This window comes from Xenopus laevis, chromosome 3S (genome assembly GCF_017654675.1).
Source record: "Xenopus laevis strain J_2021 chromosome 3S, Xenopus_laevis_v10.1, whole genome shotgun sequence".
NCBI lineage: Eukaryota > Metazoa > Chordata > Amphibia > Anura > Pipidae > Xenopus > Xenopus laevis.
The window spans coordinates 60,015,473-60,032,224 of record NC_054376.1 but is presented as its reverse complement, the minus strand read 5'-3'; the positions used below and the strand labels follow the sequence as shown (position 1 = coordinate 60,032,224).

The following is a 16,752-nucleotide window of genomic DNA, read 5'->3' as shown; positions in this document are numbered from 1 at the left end:
CATGGTAAACAGACACAGCAGGTAGGTGGGGGGGCTACACAAGGGGGGGTTGCGGGGTCCATGCGGCCTGTGGGCCGCCAGTTGGACAGCCCTGGTGTAGAAAATGTGCAAACAGCACAGACCCTGCTTCTACAATGAAAGCTTTTTTGTCCTTTTTGAGGATAAAAGATAAAACACAGAAATTAATAAACATACAAATATATTATACAGTATATAAAGTGAATATAATGTATAAAGGTTGGCTGGAGGGTTGCAGGTTTTTTTCCCCATAAAGAGTAGCAGACAAGGCTTTAGTGATAAATCTGCCAATGCTAAACATCCCAGAATTACAAAATTTTTGAGCTTTTCAAACTCTGCCAATCTTGTTTTCCAATGTCTTTGTTATTTGAAAGGAGCTTGGCAGGTGAATGGCAAAGGATGAGACTGCAGACACAGTTCAAGAGTAGTAATATCTAAGCAAGACAGAGTTACATTATTCTTACTTGAATTTGCTCTGTCAAGTAAAATACCAAGTTTGTCTTTTTTCAGGTTTAAGGAAGGGCTTGTTTCTCATTGGTTACCTGTGTTATCCTGGGTGTTGGAGTATATCCCCATGGGTAGGTCAATGGGAATTATTTGTAGCACCACAGGAATATGTACATTACATTATTTTGACTATACAGATCTTTTAAAAACAAGTATATTTTCATCCCAAACCGTTGTCTGTTTTATTGGCACACTACTTGAGAAAAATCACCTACAACCCCCAAACTGACAAATGTGCGGTTTGCTATCTTGGCAACAAGTGGGATGGGTAACTTCTGAGAACGTCAGCAGCTCTCCATGATGTCAGTACAAATGCTCCCTGCCTTTAATGGCTTTGTTTGTGTCAGTTTGCTGGTGTTTATAAGATATGAACTAAAGGAATGCCAGTTAACTTGGTGCACAGAGAGTGCAAGGAGTAACACTTTCTCACTCTCAAAGAAACAAGCTACTCTAGGGACATACAGTAACAGCACTCTGGACAAACACTGAAGACAAATAAGTATGACTTATGTACATGAACAAAGCTGTGCGTTTTGCAGGAAGTTAAGAACTGGTAACTGTGCTTTTTATAGAGAAAATAAGCATGCCTGTTACTGAGAATAATTGTGAAAAGCAAAAATAGCTATGAACGTAGGTCACAGCAGTCAGAGCAAATAACTGTGCATTTCATATCAGGAGCAAGGTATAGGGGATGACTTGGCAAGAGTAAGGGCTATTCCACACGGGGAGATAGCCACGCGTTTGCGGTCGCGGCGACAAAGCGCCGCGCCAGTCGCCACGACCGGCGCAGGCGACAGTTTTGTATGGGCGCCTATGTAAAAACGCCTGTGCTAACCACACGAGGCGATGCGCTTTTCAACAGTCGCCTGAAAATGCCTCGCCAGGCTTTTTCAGGCGACTGTTGAAAAGCGCATCGCCTCGTGTGGTTAGCACAGGCGTTTTTACATAGGCGCCCATACAAAACTGTCGCCTGCGCCGGTCGCGGCGACTGGCGCGGCGCTTTGTCGCCGCGACCGCAAACGCATGGCTATCTCCCCGTGTGGACTAGCCCTAACAGGCTTGTTTATTTTAGCTGAAAGATAACACTTCATGTTAATCTGGTATATAAAAAAATAATAAAATTCACATATCATAGAATATGAGAGTATTAGAATTCACCTAAACGTTCCAAAGTGCAAGGCCACAGGCACAGGTCATAGAACTCCAAGGTGACATCTAATATCATCATATATACATACATGAAATATTTTTTTATATCCTTATTTTTACATTTTCGCTATTACACATATTTAAATGAATCACATGTCAAGCCAGTTGTCATGTCCATCAGCCCAGATACCAGACAGGTAAACCCACAATGTAGAGGAGTTCTGCTAGGATCCCTCAAATTTGGTGATCATACTACACTGTGGCAACCTTATTGGCACTCTATAACCACTGCTTGAATGGAGGTGTGACGTTTTATAAAACCGCCAAGATAAAGATGTTACAACAGAGTTTTATGGCTCAGCATAGAAGGGCGAACTCTACAGGGCAAGATTCGACTGGTTTGGTTTGAATGAGGCATAAAAGCGGCTATTCATGTTAAGGTAGAGAAATCATCGCTAAACAGTGGAGGGATTATTGGAAGAGTTTATATGCCGAGGATTTCCCGTACCAGTCAGTTGAACTGAAGAAGATGCTCGGATGAGTAGTGAAACATCTTCAATGATTAATCAGCAAGTCCAATTGCTTTAAATTTACTTCTACTAGATAACCCCTAAAACGCATATCTTTTTTGAAAGTACCCCAAATTTAAAATGGGTCCACTGAACAGTTTAATGCCCATTGTGCATAGGTTTAAGTACATGGCATGTAGGTGCATCACAATGAAAATACACGATGAGCACCTGCAGTGTAATCCTGAAAACTGCTTCTATAACCCCACAGCTGCAGGTCACAAACCCCTTTGCCACTGCTGGTCATTTCTTCTATATTGCGGCCCACCAGCAGTTGCACCTTAGGTATGTGCCTTTGCTACACACACCCGGTTCTTGCCCTAGGCCCTGATTCATGGTACCCCACACGTCACATGAAACATTCTGGAATAAAAACAGAGAGCAGAGCTAACTTTCAGAGCAAATGCACCGTTGAATATATCCATTGCAGTGTTTGCACACAGCTGTCAGTCTCACACACAACTGTCAGTTTAATAGAGAATCGGCCATCTGTTTATATATGCACCAGCAGCTCTGACTTTTGCAAAAGAGCATCAGTGAGACTTGCAGCATGCTAAGTATGTCTGCAATGTGGTGCACAAAGCTGTTCTCCTATCACTGATTATATGTTACCTAAAAGGGGAACATAATTAGTGGGTGTCCACAGAAGATTGGCTATCCACAGTGACTAAGCAAGTTTGACTGAAAGGTGTCCAATGCCTTTGGTGTGATTTGGAAATCAATGTACACAGCCAGCACTTGCTCTAATCACAGTGCAGCACATATCTTACAGTTAGGAAGAATGCAATGATGAATGGGGTGTAAGGGGAAGCATGTGAAAGAAGCATTACAGACTCAAGGTGACATTTATAACCTGGTGACAATGATTATTCTTACATTATTTATAGGGCACGTACAATTTATGCAGCATTTTACAAATGTAATGGGACAGTCTGGAGACCAACGAAGCCTCCTCTCCAACTGAGCAGTCATGTTTCTAGGAATCTCATTGAAACTATAATAATAAATGGTTGGATGTGGCAACTTGGTTTGAGTACAGGTTTTATGCATTCTGCTGTGGTTTCCCTTGACATAAGGTTCACTGAATCATAAATATGGAAACTTGATGTACAAAATCCTGGGAGAGACAAAAATGGTGGAAAAGAAGCTGTGGTTTAAAACTGTAAGGAGTTCTTACCTGGCGTCCCAAGATGGCGGAGTCCAAGATGGCGGCGTCCTCCATGTGCTTCCTTCTGGTCGCAGTTCTGTGACATCACGCCAGCGTCAGAAGATCCGCCAGCATCGGATTGGTCGCCGGCGCCTAAGCACCAGCGTCAGAATAGACGCCAGCGTCAAAACACCTGTGTGAAGATGCCAGCGTCATGATGCCACTGCGTCTGTTTTGGCTCCAAAGGAGGCCTATAAAAGATGCTGAAGCACTGCAGACTGTGCCCTACTATAGGTTCTTCCTCATGAGTTCCTGGGTGCGCTTCCTGTGTTTATCATTCTTGATCCTGTGTATTGACCTTTGCCTGACTTCGTATTCTGAACCTTTGCTGCCTGAACCGACTTTATTGCCTGGACTTTGACCACTCTCATTCTATACCCTTGCCTGTACCTCGAACCATTGGACTGGTGCTTCCTCCTTGGTCCCCTACTCCTGGCTGAGCCTTCTGGCCCCTTACAAAAACACACAGCTCAGTAAACACATCCCTTTGTCTAACTCGGTGATCCCCAACCACTGGCTCGTGAGCAACATGTTGCTCACCAACCCTTTGAATGTTGCTCTCACTGGACTCAAACCAGGTGCTTAATTTTGAATTCCAAATTTGAAGGCAAATTTTGTTTGCATAAAAACAGGTGGACTGCTAAACAGAACCTCCTGTAGGCTGTAAGTCCACATAGGGACTAACAAATGGCCAATTACAGCACTTATTTTGCACTATCCAGGAACATTTTTCATGCTTGCGTCGCTCCCCAACTCTTTTTTTATATGAATGTTACCGGTACTTACGGGTAAAAAAAGTTGAGGACCCCTGCCCTAACTTGAGAACTTACTTTTGCAAAGTGAGTGCATATTTACAGAGAGTCATTGGGTGAGCAATGCTTTACAGAAATTAAACCATATAATCTACTCAATCAATAAATATAGTACAGGAAGATTAAAGTATATTAACTATATGCAGTGGTTAATTCTACATAATTCACAAGCATACACCACAGGTGGAAGGGACGTAACCCCTAAATGTTCAGCAGTCCTACAGGGGTGCGAATAACCTGAAACTGTTGAAGTTACATGGGCAGCTGGAGCATGAATAAGCTGTGAGATAAGCTGCTGGACCTCTCAACCCGTGGACCTTCCAAAAAATGTAATAGAGCTGTATGGACACCTGGCAGTATGCGGTGTCTGGATCTCTGCTGCCTCAGATGGCCAGATTGCCTGTGAAAAGAGCTATTCAATCCACTATAATAACAGCAGTGCCCAGCTGAGACTTGTGGGCCAGATGTGACCCCTAGGGCTGCTCAATTATGCAATGATAGACATTATAATATACAGGTTACTATTCTGGAAAAATATAGATATTTGTAAACATATGCAACTACAAAGTGACCACATGAAATTAGATAGATCTTAAGCTTCTGCCATTTCAGCGCTCACAATATCAAGAAAATGTAATAATAATAACACCATTTCAAAGGCTACAATTCCTATTATGTACTGCAAGGGCTTTGCTTACACGAGGACAGCAGTGGTTGATAGAACTTAAAAGAGCTTAGTGCTGCCAACACATTTGTCATAATGCTGCTCCCTCTGCATTTAGCCTTTTATCACTTGCATGTGCAGAAAAAAATGCAAGCCCCTGTGAATGTAGCTCAAAAATAGACACTGGCAAAGGAGGTACACAGTAAATTTTTGCTAAATTGTTATTCATGCCATTGAATATGTATGCAAGTATATTATTCTTAGGAGAGTGTAAAGATGCAGCACTGGGCTTCAAACGAGTAGTTAGTCTGAATCATACAGGACAAACAGCTACTTGACTTCTTTCTCCCTCCATAATGATAGGGCTGTCCAACTGGTGGCACGCGGGTCGCATCCGGCCTGTGCCCCCCCTCGTGTGGCCCCCCACATGAAAGCCTGTTGTGATTTCTTACCTTGTGTAAGATTTAAAAGGTTTTAAATCAGTACTGAGATGAACTACCCCCTGCATTGTTTACACCTCACATTCAAACAGTAAAATCCTGCATTGTTCACACCTGTAATACTTCTATTGTTCATACCCCTAAGGGCTGAACCACAGGATGCGTCTTCTTGAAATTCGATGCAAGGAGACGGATGTGGCGAATATAAGGGAAGTAATAGAAATGTCGGACCTTGTGGCTGTGTCCATCCGTCATGACTATCAAATAAAGTCGCATCTAACAGTCGTGTTGTGTCAGATGCACCCAGCGACATGGTCCGACATTTCTATTACTTACCTTATATTCGCCACATCCGTCTCCTCGGATGCGCTTCCTCTCAGTTCGTCAGATCTCAAGAAGACACATGTGTGGTTCAGCCCTCAATCCCTGTACTGTTCACACCTCATACCCAGACTGAAAGTACCCCCATTGTTCACCTGTTCACACCTCTGCTGGAAGGGCACCAACATTGTGTCACTGTATGTAACACAGTATGAACTGTTCATCTTAGAGTCCTGATAGGTTTCCCTGTCTTCTGCTCTCTTCTGCCTTTCCTATGCTCCCTTTGTGTGCCATACTCTGCCTTCCCTATGCTCCCTGTGTGTGCCATACTCTGACTGGTCTAGCCTGGTAGGGTTTGTTAGCATTTGGAAATTGGCAGGGGAGGAGAAGAGAACCCTTTTGGAATCTTGCCCTTGTTTAACGGAAATTCTTTCTAGAGCCCTGTAAGGGATGTGTGACATAATCTCCAGGAATAATCCTACTGCAGTGCCCGCAGTTTCTGCAAGGGAACGTACCCTGTGTTCTACAGGGAACCAAACTCCCTTACAGGGCTCTAGATATCTCTTCAGGGTTCTCTCACAGAGGGAATGCTATTGGATGTGGCAGTTACAAACTAGGGCTCCTAGGGGCCTCAACGAGGAATTCAATATGTCCTGTTTTTTATAAGTACTCAGAATTTTGAAGCATGTGAGTTTTTTATCCTGCTTCCAGTTCCTTTGATACAATTTATCTTTTTAAGCTAATTGCAACTCCTCTTCCTTTCAGATAACAAGCTTTGTTTGATTACCCTCCAGGGACAGGTAATGTTGTTTTTCCTTATCTGGTAGGGCTCTTATCTCCAAGTGGTTGATACTGGTTTTTTTACTATTGAAGCTGTTGCCACTGTTGTGGTTTTTATCTTGTTTTTAGGTTACTGTGTTGCACAGTCAAAATGCTTTTTTAGCACATTGCACTAACTTACTCCAATGGATTTGTGAATTCGGTGCCACTAGGACTTGTGTCTGAAATTTATGTGTATGTAATTATTTATATGAAATTTTATACTTTTATATCACATGGTTGTTAACTATATGTTAATTGAACACTGTTTAAATGATGCCTGCACTACATCCATACTATGCTTGACAAAGGGGCGTGCCCCGAAACGTTGCACTGCATTATTAAAATTGCAAGGGCTTGCCCTGCTGAACAAACTCCTGTGTGCCGGTGATCTTTCTAAGTACCTTGGCTGGGTGGTTGCCGATTCCCCTACCGCCGAGCACCAGGAAGCTCTGCTCAGGTTTGTGAGGTGTGCGGTTTCTCCAAATTGGCTTGGCACCCACCATGTAGCCCTCTGTACCACTGAAGTTGGACAACACTTACAACATGCTATAGCTAACATGGTCAAAGTCTCATTCAATATGGCACTGTTCTCCAGAACATCATCTACTTTCTTGTTAAATCTCTTTTTATTAAGTTTTCAATATCAAAAAGTATCAGGGGTACAGAAGATGAAGAAGGGGGGGGATACAAAGAAAAAGACAAAAAGAAAGAAAAAGTTTTCCACACCTACAAGAAAATCATCTACTTTCTATTATATCCTCCTCTTACAGTCTACATTTTATTGCAGCTAAACAAATATTATTTACGGTCCTTTACTTTCTTGCGATTCCTTAAGTTTTAAGTCCAAATTTCACAGAAAAAGCCAGTGTATCAGAAATTAGAAAAAAAACCCAATACTTTTAAAATTACATATCAAAACCCAATGCGTTTCGACCCCTCAAAATAGAGGCCTGCAGTTAGCAAATACCTTTGCTTATTATTCTTTCCTCTTGTTAGGGAGGCTGAGCCTCAGTAAAACGTTATTATTCTTCACATTTGGTATGAAATATATAGTATAGCAAGTTACGACCTGTATTAAAATAATGCTTATTCTTATGTCTATTTTGGGTTTGCTTTAAACACATATTTGTTAATCTTTGTAAACGTTTACCTTTCATAAAAATTAAATACTTGACAAAGAATATGAGCAATCAGACAATAGATTTATGTTGTTTGTTTTCTGTTGATGCTTACACTTTGCATCATGTGGGTTTTTCTGAAAAAAAACCAGGCCTCTGACTGTGGGTGGTATGCTTAGAATAAAGCAAGCACTAAACATTTTGACATGCTTTTTATTTCATTTGCAGTGTATCTCCACATGTGTTTCTTAATAATTAAGACATTCATTAAAACAAATGCGGTATCAAAATTGATATCTAATTCACAGCCCTAGCTAAGTGTAAAATGCATATGGTCATTACAGGGCATATAAAGCATTCAAATGTATAGCTTCAGGTTTATCCCTGAGAGCTGCGACTTTCAGCCTTTTGAGTTAATATTTTCATTTGTGATCATACATAATAACAAAGTTATAAATATAGGAATACAAGTATAAGACCCCTTTCTTAAACCCCAATATCCTGCAAATTCTGAATTATGGGAATGACATCTCCCATGGGGGCAAATTCACTAACCACCAATTTACTAAAAGTGTCCTTGTCTAAAATAAAGATTCAGGTGACATGGCTTATTTGTCATTTTAATCATCTCACATTACCAGTTGATTAAATACTACCTTGAATGCAAAAAAAAGAGTTTTTATAGCATGTATATGCACTTTAACAACTATTCTATAGGCTCATAAGGGCAGCACTTGTAATTTAGTCATAAAATATTGCATTAACCAATCTGTGGTTTAAGTGATGACTGGTAAGTTGTATTCATATGACCTAGATGGGATATTTTAGTCAGCTTTTAAAAGAAGTTTCCCACATATTGTACAATATGGGAACTTTTCGGAATAAGATTAAGAATTCAAATAAATAAGGCCTTTTTGACCCCACTAATTGTTAACCTGGAAAATATTCAAATATGTGACCCAAAACATGAAAAATGTGTGCTTCCAGGCGTTAAACCACATTTAAATAATGAACGGAACATTCCAAACTGGTTTCATGATATTCCATAAAAGGAAAATAATTATTTTCCATTAAATAAAACAAGGAATTCCCAAGGAATAAGAAACATATTGGTTTCATAGCATGCAGTGGAATAAAAGCAGCTGCAGGAAGGCCTGGGAGCACAGGGGCTCTTGTGACCCGTAAACACTTGTGGGTACAAGTTGGGTGAGTCCCAAGGGTCTCAGCGGGGGCCCCTTTAAGTTACTCCCTGATAACATGAAACACAATATGGTATACTAAGGAAGTGAGCAACTACTCAAAGCTGGAGTCTGAAATCTAAAACTCTAAAATGAGGAAGCTCCGTTTTCCTGTTCCCTGCTGTAACAGGGTATAGTGCTGCCCAAACATTGTGTCTGACTCCTGTGTCATCATGCCTAATCTTCCAGTGGGACTTGGGCAGAGTGAACTTCTACGCTTTTTGTGCTTTTGCGCAAGAAAACTTCTTGGTCTTTTTTCTTGAGTGGAGCTCCCTTGTTTTTAAGTTTTAAATTACAGAACCCTGTCTGGAGTGAGATTTGTAAGCTATGCCCAAAGTATACTTCTTTCATCAAAAAGGAATCTTGGTTAAATGTACCAGTAATGCTGACAGTGCACCTGCTCTTTTTACATTTAAACTGTAGGAACTCTTAAATATTATCCTAAAAATCTCTTTTATTATTATTCTTTATTTATTTATATAGCACCAATTTATTCGACTGCGCTTTACAGATATAATTCTTTCACTCTTTCACTGACCCAGAGGAGCTTGCAGTATGAGGTCCTTTTCAGATTCATACATACTGGGAATAATTTTATCAGGAGCCAGTTAATCTGCCTGTATGTTGTTGGAGTGTGGGAGGAAGCCAGAGTACCCATAGTGCTCAAGCTGCAGGGCTGCCAATACAAAAAGTTGTCATTAGAGCTCCAGATACCACCTGGAGGTTGCTGGCAAGACAGATGACTGTGGACTGGGATACTATTGCTTTTTGCAAGTTTTATTGCAATTTATTTCATTTTAAAATGGGCATATACCCCCTCCACTCTTCTTTTAATATGATTCATGAACATTGAGTAACGTGATACACTTCTGCTAAATGTGCAGGCTGGAGGATATATGCACTGAAGTATGTCATCTTAAGAGTAAGGAGATGCATGTTATTTACAATGGCTTTTATATGTATAAAAAGACTATATCCCTGTAATTAGACTGAGAGCATATAGGAACTTCTTAGATAATTGTGGAGAATCTGTTGCTATTGCTGCTAGTGCAAATATGTACCCTCATTTTTTAATACTAAATATTTATTTTTTCATTCACGCAGTGATTCGAATTGTGTTTGAGTATATTACACTAAATATTGTATTTTTCTCTCCCTGCATTGCAGCCTTTTTTATTCATGAAAGAGAACTGTAAGAGCTGTTACTCTTCAATTCATCTTTCTTTTGAGACATAGTGACAGTTCCAAAAACAAAACACCTTAAAAACCAGTTATTAGATCATCATTTTTTTTAAAAACACAATCTTTCTTTTAGCTGTGTTCTGGGAGTTGAAGTAGACATTTATATGCATATTTGATATGTCCTGAGACATTGCATTCTGTGCTACACAATGTAGCTATATATAGATATACACAGGAATTGTTCTCTGCTGCACAATAAATATTATTATTATTATATATATTATATTATGGTACATTATTGATTATTAGTGGGGAAAACATATAAATCAAAATGCTTTCCTGTTTGGGTTTGCTCTGTGTCTTGCAGCCATGTGCTTTACTGACATCACATATTGATCTTCTTCCAAATCAGAATATTAGCTACAATCTATGTACTTCAAAAGTATTGGTGAGTAATATGCTGCAAACCACTACAATGCCTTACAGTTTCAAAACTGTCATTTCAGCAAAACAAGAGCCAACGGAACTGAGTGAGCAAATCGTTTAATGTGAATTCAGTTTTCATCTCAGCATGTTCTTTTTTGTTGAATTTTTTATGAGCAAATAGACAGGGCCTTCAAACTCCACTTAGGAAACGTACCCAAGATTTAACTAAGAATAGTGAGAATTAAAAAACAAAATAAGAAAGAAGGAAATCAATGAGGATAGTGACGAATGAAAGGAAAAATGCTTGTCTGCAACAATACACTGGGTAGTTACTGAGGAATGTCAAAATCAAAGTTGAAACTAAACCCTATGAATGAATATGGCTAAAAATGCCATATGTTATATACTGAACTTATTGCACCAGAGTAAAATTTCAACTTGTCAATAGCAACAATGATCCAATGACAAGGAGTCACCATCTTGGAAAGTGTCTGTGACACTCACATGCTCAGTGGGCTCTGAGCAGCTGTTGAGAAGCTAAGCTTAGGGGTTGGTGCAAATTATCAAGCAGAAAAGAGGTTGGCCTGTAATTTAAGCTGATGCTACAAGATTATTAAATTCTGATGCTAATTACACTGCTTTCTGTGCTGCTATTATCTGTATTAAAGACTAATCAGCCTAATATTGTGACATTTATTTTCTATATGTACTGTATATTGTGAGTTGGTCCCTAAGCTCAGTAAGTGACAGCAGCACAGAGAATGTGCAGTGAATCAGCAGAAAAGAAGATGGGGAGCTACTGGGGCATATTTGGAGGTACAGATTTTCACTACTAAAGTGCCGTGGTTCCCTTGGGCTGGTAAAGAAACCCAAAACATAATGTATAACATTTTTTAGTTAAGCTTTAGTTCTCCTTTAAAAGTCTATACATCATGGTCATGATGGGAAAATATATAAGCATGAATCCCAAATATTCAGAAGTTAAGCTTTGAGTAAATCAGTGGAATTGGACAGTTCTGACTGTCTTAAAGTTTGTTTTTGGGTATATTATGAACTAGAGGGGTAAGTCTGTCCATTTCAATGACCCACATGATGTTCTTCCCTTCCCCTTCTTTTTGAAGGCAGGCCTATTTTCCAGGCATTGGCAATACAGCAGACAGATTTGAGACATATGTGCATTTACTTCTTATGCTAGGGTTACCAGACTACATACAAATTTAGGGACACAGCTAGAAAAGGATGCACTGTTTTCCATTTAATTCATATGCAATCAGTGCGAGTGAGCTGATAACCAAACTGCATGTTACATATGTTGTTTCATTTTATTGATGTTGTTATGTTTCACCACATATATCATTTATAGTGGGAACTTCTAAGGGTTGGGGATGCACCATAAATCTGACTAAATTTTTAATGTGAGGTACCAGTCTAGCAATGTTATGTTGTTAATCAATATGTCAATTGTTTGAATATTTTTTCAAATATATATATAGTTAGGTCCATAAACATTTGGACAGACAACTTTTTTTTCTAATTTTGATCATTTCTAATACTTGATTGAAAACCCTTTGCTGGCAATGACAGCCTGAAGTCTTGAACTCATGGACATCACCACATTCTGGGTTTCCTCCTTTTTAATTCTCTGCCAGGCCTTTACTGCAGCGGCTTTCAGATGCTGTTTGTGGGCCTTTCTCTCCGAAGTTTAATCTTTAGTGAAATGCATGCTCAATTGGGTTCAGATCAGGTGATTGACTTGGCCATTCAAGAATATTCCACTTCTTTGCTTTAATAAACTCCTGGGTTGCTTTGGCTGTATGTTTTGAGTCATTTTCCATCTGTATTCTGAAATGCCTCGAATCAAATTGACTGCATTTAGCTGGATTTGAGCAGAAAGTGTCTCTGAACACCTCAGAATTAGTGATGGGCGAATTTATTTGCCAGGCGCGAATTTGCGGCGAATTTGCGTGATTCGCCACCATAAATAAATTCGCAAAACGCCCGTGAAATTCGCCCGAAAAATTTGCCGGTGTCAAAAAAAATTTCCGTTGGCGTAGATAAAAAACGGACGCCAGCGTCAAAATTCGCAAATTCGGCCATCACTACTCAGAATTCTTTTGGCTGCTTCTGTCCTGTGTCACATCACAGATAAACACTAGTGTCCCAGTGCCACTGGCAGCCATGCATGCCCAAGCCATCACACTGCCTCCGCCATGTTTTATACATGATGTGGTATTCTTTGGATCATGAGCTTTTTTCATACTTTTTTCTTGCCATCATTCTGGTAGAGGTTGATCTTGGTTTCATCTGTCCAAAGAATGTTTTTCCAGAACTGTGCTGGCTTTTTTAGATGTTTTTTTTTAAAATCTAGCCTTTCTATTCTTGATGTTTATGAGTGGCTTGTACCTTGCAGTGCACCCTCTGTATTTACTTTCATGCAGTCTTCTCTTTATGGTAGACTTGGATATCGATACACCTACCTCCTGAGAGTGTTGTTCACTTGTTTGGCTGTTGTGAATCGGTTTCTCTTCACCATGGAAATGATTCTGCGATCATCCAGCACTGTTGTCTTCAGAAGACGTCCAGATCTTTTAGCGTTGCTAAGTTCACCAGTGATTTCTTTCTTTTTCAGGATGTACCAAACTGTCGATTTTGCCACTCCTAATATTGTAGCAATTTCTTGGATGGTTTTTTTTCTGTTTTTGCAGCTTAAGAATGGCTTGTTTCACCTGCATGGAGAGCTCCTTTGACTGCATGTTGTCTGTTTACAGCAAAATCTTCCACATACAAGCACCCCCCAATCAACTCCAGGCTTCATTAATAGACATAACAAAGGACTTGCCCACACCTGCCCATGAAATAGCCTTTGAGTCAATTGTCCAATTACTTTTGAACCCCATGTCCAATAACTTTGAGCCCCTGAAATGAAGTGTTTTAAAAAAAAATGCTTTAGTTCCTCACATTTTTATACAATCTTTTTGTTCAACCCACTGAATTAAAAGCTGAAAAGTCTGCATCTGAGTTGTTTCATTTAAAATTCATTGTGGTAATGTACTGAATTGTAAATTAATTGTAAAATTAGAAAAAGAAAGTTGTCTGTCCAAATATTTATGGACCTAACTGTGTATATACTGTATATATATATATATATATATATATATATATATATATATATATATATATATATATATATATATATATATATATATATATATATAGCTAGCCAGAGCTTGAGTGTCAGGGCTTTGTTCAAGTTGGCCTACTACTTTATCTGTGTAGATAATGGGCAGATCTGCAGATCCATGAAGAGCTGCAGTTTAGAATAGGTTTCTGCATCGAAGACTAATAATAGACTAGAGATATAGGAAGCTTCAACATATTGTAACAAATCCAGAAGTCTGTAAATAATGTTTAAAGTTTCTGGCACACTTGATCTGTGTGTAAGTTCAGGTACTTTCCTCTTTAATGAACTTATAGTAACATTAATGAAGTATCAGGATTACTCCTAAGGCGGGGAGGTGTCAGTAGTAGAGTAAACACCAGCTACTGTATGATGGGTAATTTATTATTTTGTGCTCTAAACAACGATGAGTAGCATTTTGCTAAGCAACTTTCCTTTCTATATTCTGATGATTCTAAATGAATTTGGGATTTTTCTGTTTTTCTGTTATAAAGTACCTTGTCAACACTGTACCTGCTTTTTTTACTTGTCCATAGAAATTTCTCTTGTTCTATCAATATTTGATTTGTCCTGAAACAAAAGGCACAAAGCCAAGTTTGCCTATCTTTTATTAATCCATTTCAGATCTGGAGAGTCTTCTCTTGAATTGAATTGCCCTGCTGCAACACTGCTTTGTGTTCTTAGGAAAGTTGCCATGGGCTGAACTGGATGAAGCTTTTTGTCTAAACTCTCATTATTTGCCAATACAATAAGTTTAAGAATGGAATTGGATAGCAACTGGTAAGTGCCTTATTGGGCTGAAATGAATTGGGACTGAGTTTCTTAAATCTGTTAGTTTCAAATGTAAAAAGTGAATTTTTATAAGAAGAACGTATCTTGTTCACTCGTACAAAGAGGTCAAATGACTTTTTGATAAAGTAATAATTAAACTTGAGGGGAAATGCTTAAAAGCAAAAGTCAATCTTGTCTTACATTCTGCACAGCTTAGCAACTTCCCAGTTGTTCCTTATTATAATTCAACCAGTATTGCTAATTTGTTTGGAATGCCTCCATCATGTCATTCACGATATGTGCAAGTGTTTATCAGCCCTGATGCAATATACATACAGAAAGCTTTCTGTGAAGGTACTGGTCCTTCCAGTTTCTTATGTGCAGAGTTTTTATTCTGTTAAACTCATTTTCAAGGAATTCTTTTTCTTGTTAATAGAAATATTTTTATATGTGTGGCCTAAACTTGTTACCAAACTGTAAAGCACAAATGCAAATGAAATGTGGAATTGAACAGAACAGCTTTGTGAACATTTGATTTCATCTTTGAAAACATATAACAATTTAATTGATACTGAATTTTGGAGGGAACAGCACTGTCGCCTCGTACATCAAGCCTACAAAACTCTAGCTTGTAGTACAAATACTATTCATAATAGAATTCCTTGAACTAAATAGCTTGAATCCAGACATTGTTAATGGTCATGCCCTTCAATAAATTCCTTATGGCTAGAGATTGAATATCTCATTGAAAATAAATCTGCTAATATGTTTATTAAACCTACCAACAGATATTAATAAAGCTTTTAATGAATAAAGCTTCCATGGGAAAAAAACCAAATCCAACAAAATTCTTCCTTTTGCAGCTGTGAGAAGAGCAATCAACAAATATTAAATTTAACCCCTCCCACCCAAGAAATCAGATATTTTCACCTATCTGTATGATCTTTGCCCATTTGAGAGCATCACATTGAGATTTAGTAGTGACAAATTTAGAAAGAATACATGATAATGTGGTCTCCATACTGAGCAGTAAAAGATAGAGATCGTATTTTTCTTTGGGATCTAATTATTGAATTCAATAACACATTCTGTAGTCATGGTTTATTCACATAGTTTCCATTAATATTATTAAATTACTATTGACTGTATTCTTTATAACTCACAATGAACTGATGTGTAACAAGAGCTTGCGTCTTTATTTTGCTTTATCTAATTCTGGTGGTTTATTCTTTATTTATTCTTTGTCGATAAAAAATATTTAAAATGAAATGAGTAAACAGAACAGCTAGTTTTCACAATCTTAGAGAACATTCTCATCATGTTTTGCCCCTCTTGCCATTATAAGTAAATTAGCTATTGTGTTGGAAATATCTGCCTTCACGTTCTCTGTCTGAATAGCTTTTTGTCCAGGACCCTACAAGGTCATGATGTGAATAACAGCAAGTCAAACTATACATAAGATTTAAGCATGTTTTGGCACCATCTTGCTTTCCCTTTTTCCATAGCAATGTGCGAATAACTGTTAATTAGAATATGTCAGGACTGACCACAGGTGAGTGGCTGGCAGGTAGGAGCCTTGGTGCTGTATAACATAGGTACAGCGGGTATTTGAGGTTTTGATAGGCCCGGAAACATGTTATGAAGAATTATATTTTAATAATGAAAATTATGGCAATATAACAGATGAACAAAAGATAAAAAATATATGTAAGTTCTTACACCAGGCCAGTGGTCAAGGGCAGGCAGCAATAAAGACAAGTCGAGGTCGGGGGCAGGCTGAAGACAATAAGTCCATATGGCAGGCCGAGGTCAGAGGCAGGCTGATGGCAGAGGGTAGTCCAGTAAACAAGGCGAGTTCAATTACCAGGAGATCCAACAGAGACCAAGTAATGGGAACTGGAGTGGAGAACACAGGCACTGAGAAGGAACAGGGAACCAGACAGGGACTCAGGAACAAAGGCAGGAATCTGGAACGAAGGCAGGAACAGGGAACCAGGCAAGGAAATCTCAGGTCTGTAGAAACAGGAGCTAGATCTGGCTGTGAGGCTTAAATATCAAGCACTTAGGCATGGTTTGCAACAGGCTTATAAAGCCCCCTTATTTGCAAACTACACACACCTGCATTTGATGAAGGCGGAGGAGGTGAGAAAACACATAAGGAAACTAGAGTGTCTATAATAATTTGCATAGAATCTAATCCCAAGGATCTCCAGTGGCTCAGTGAGGTAATGCAGGAACAGGTAAGTATATAGTTCAGAGTTCGATTCCAGATAGTTTCTGACAGAATAATACCTAAAATAACAATGAAATATGTTTAGTCTGTGTTTCTA

The 16,752-nt window shown here is 38.9% G+C and overlaps 1 protein-coding gene across 1 annotated transcript in view; it reads left to right on the top strand.

Moving 5' to 3' along the window:
* Nucleotides 1-16,311: 16,311 nt before the first annotated feature.
* The window catches only part of cspg4.S (chondroitin sulfate proteoglycan 4 S homeolog), a 56,400-nt gene continuing 55,959 nt past the window's right edge, over nt 16,312-16,752 (top strand). The window contains exon 1 of the mRNA XM_041587763.1: nt 16,312-16,433. Within this exon, the coding sequence (XP_041443697.1) occupies nt 16,312-16,433 (122 nt within the window). The remainder of the gene's footprint in view (nt 16,434-16,752) is intronic.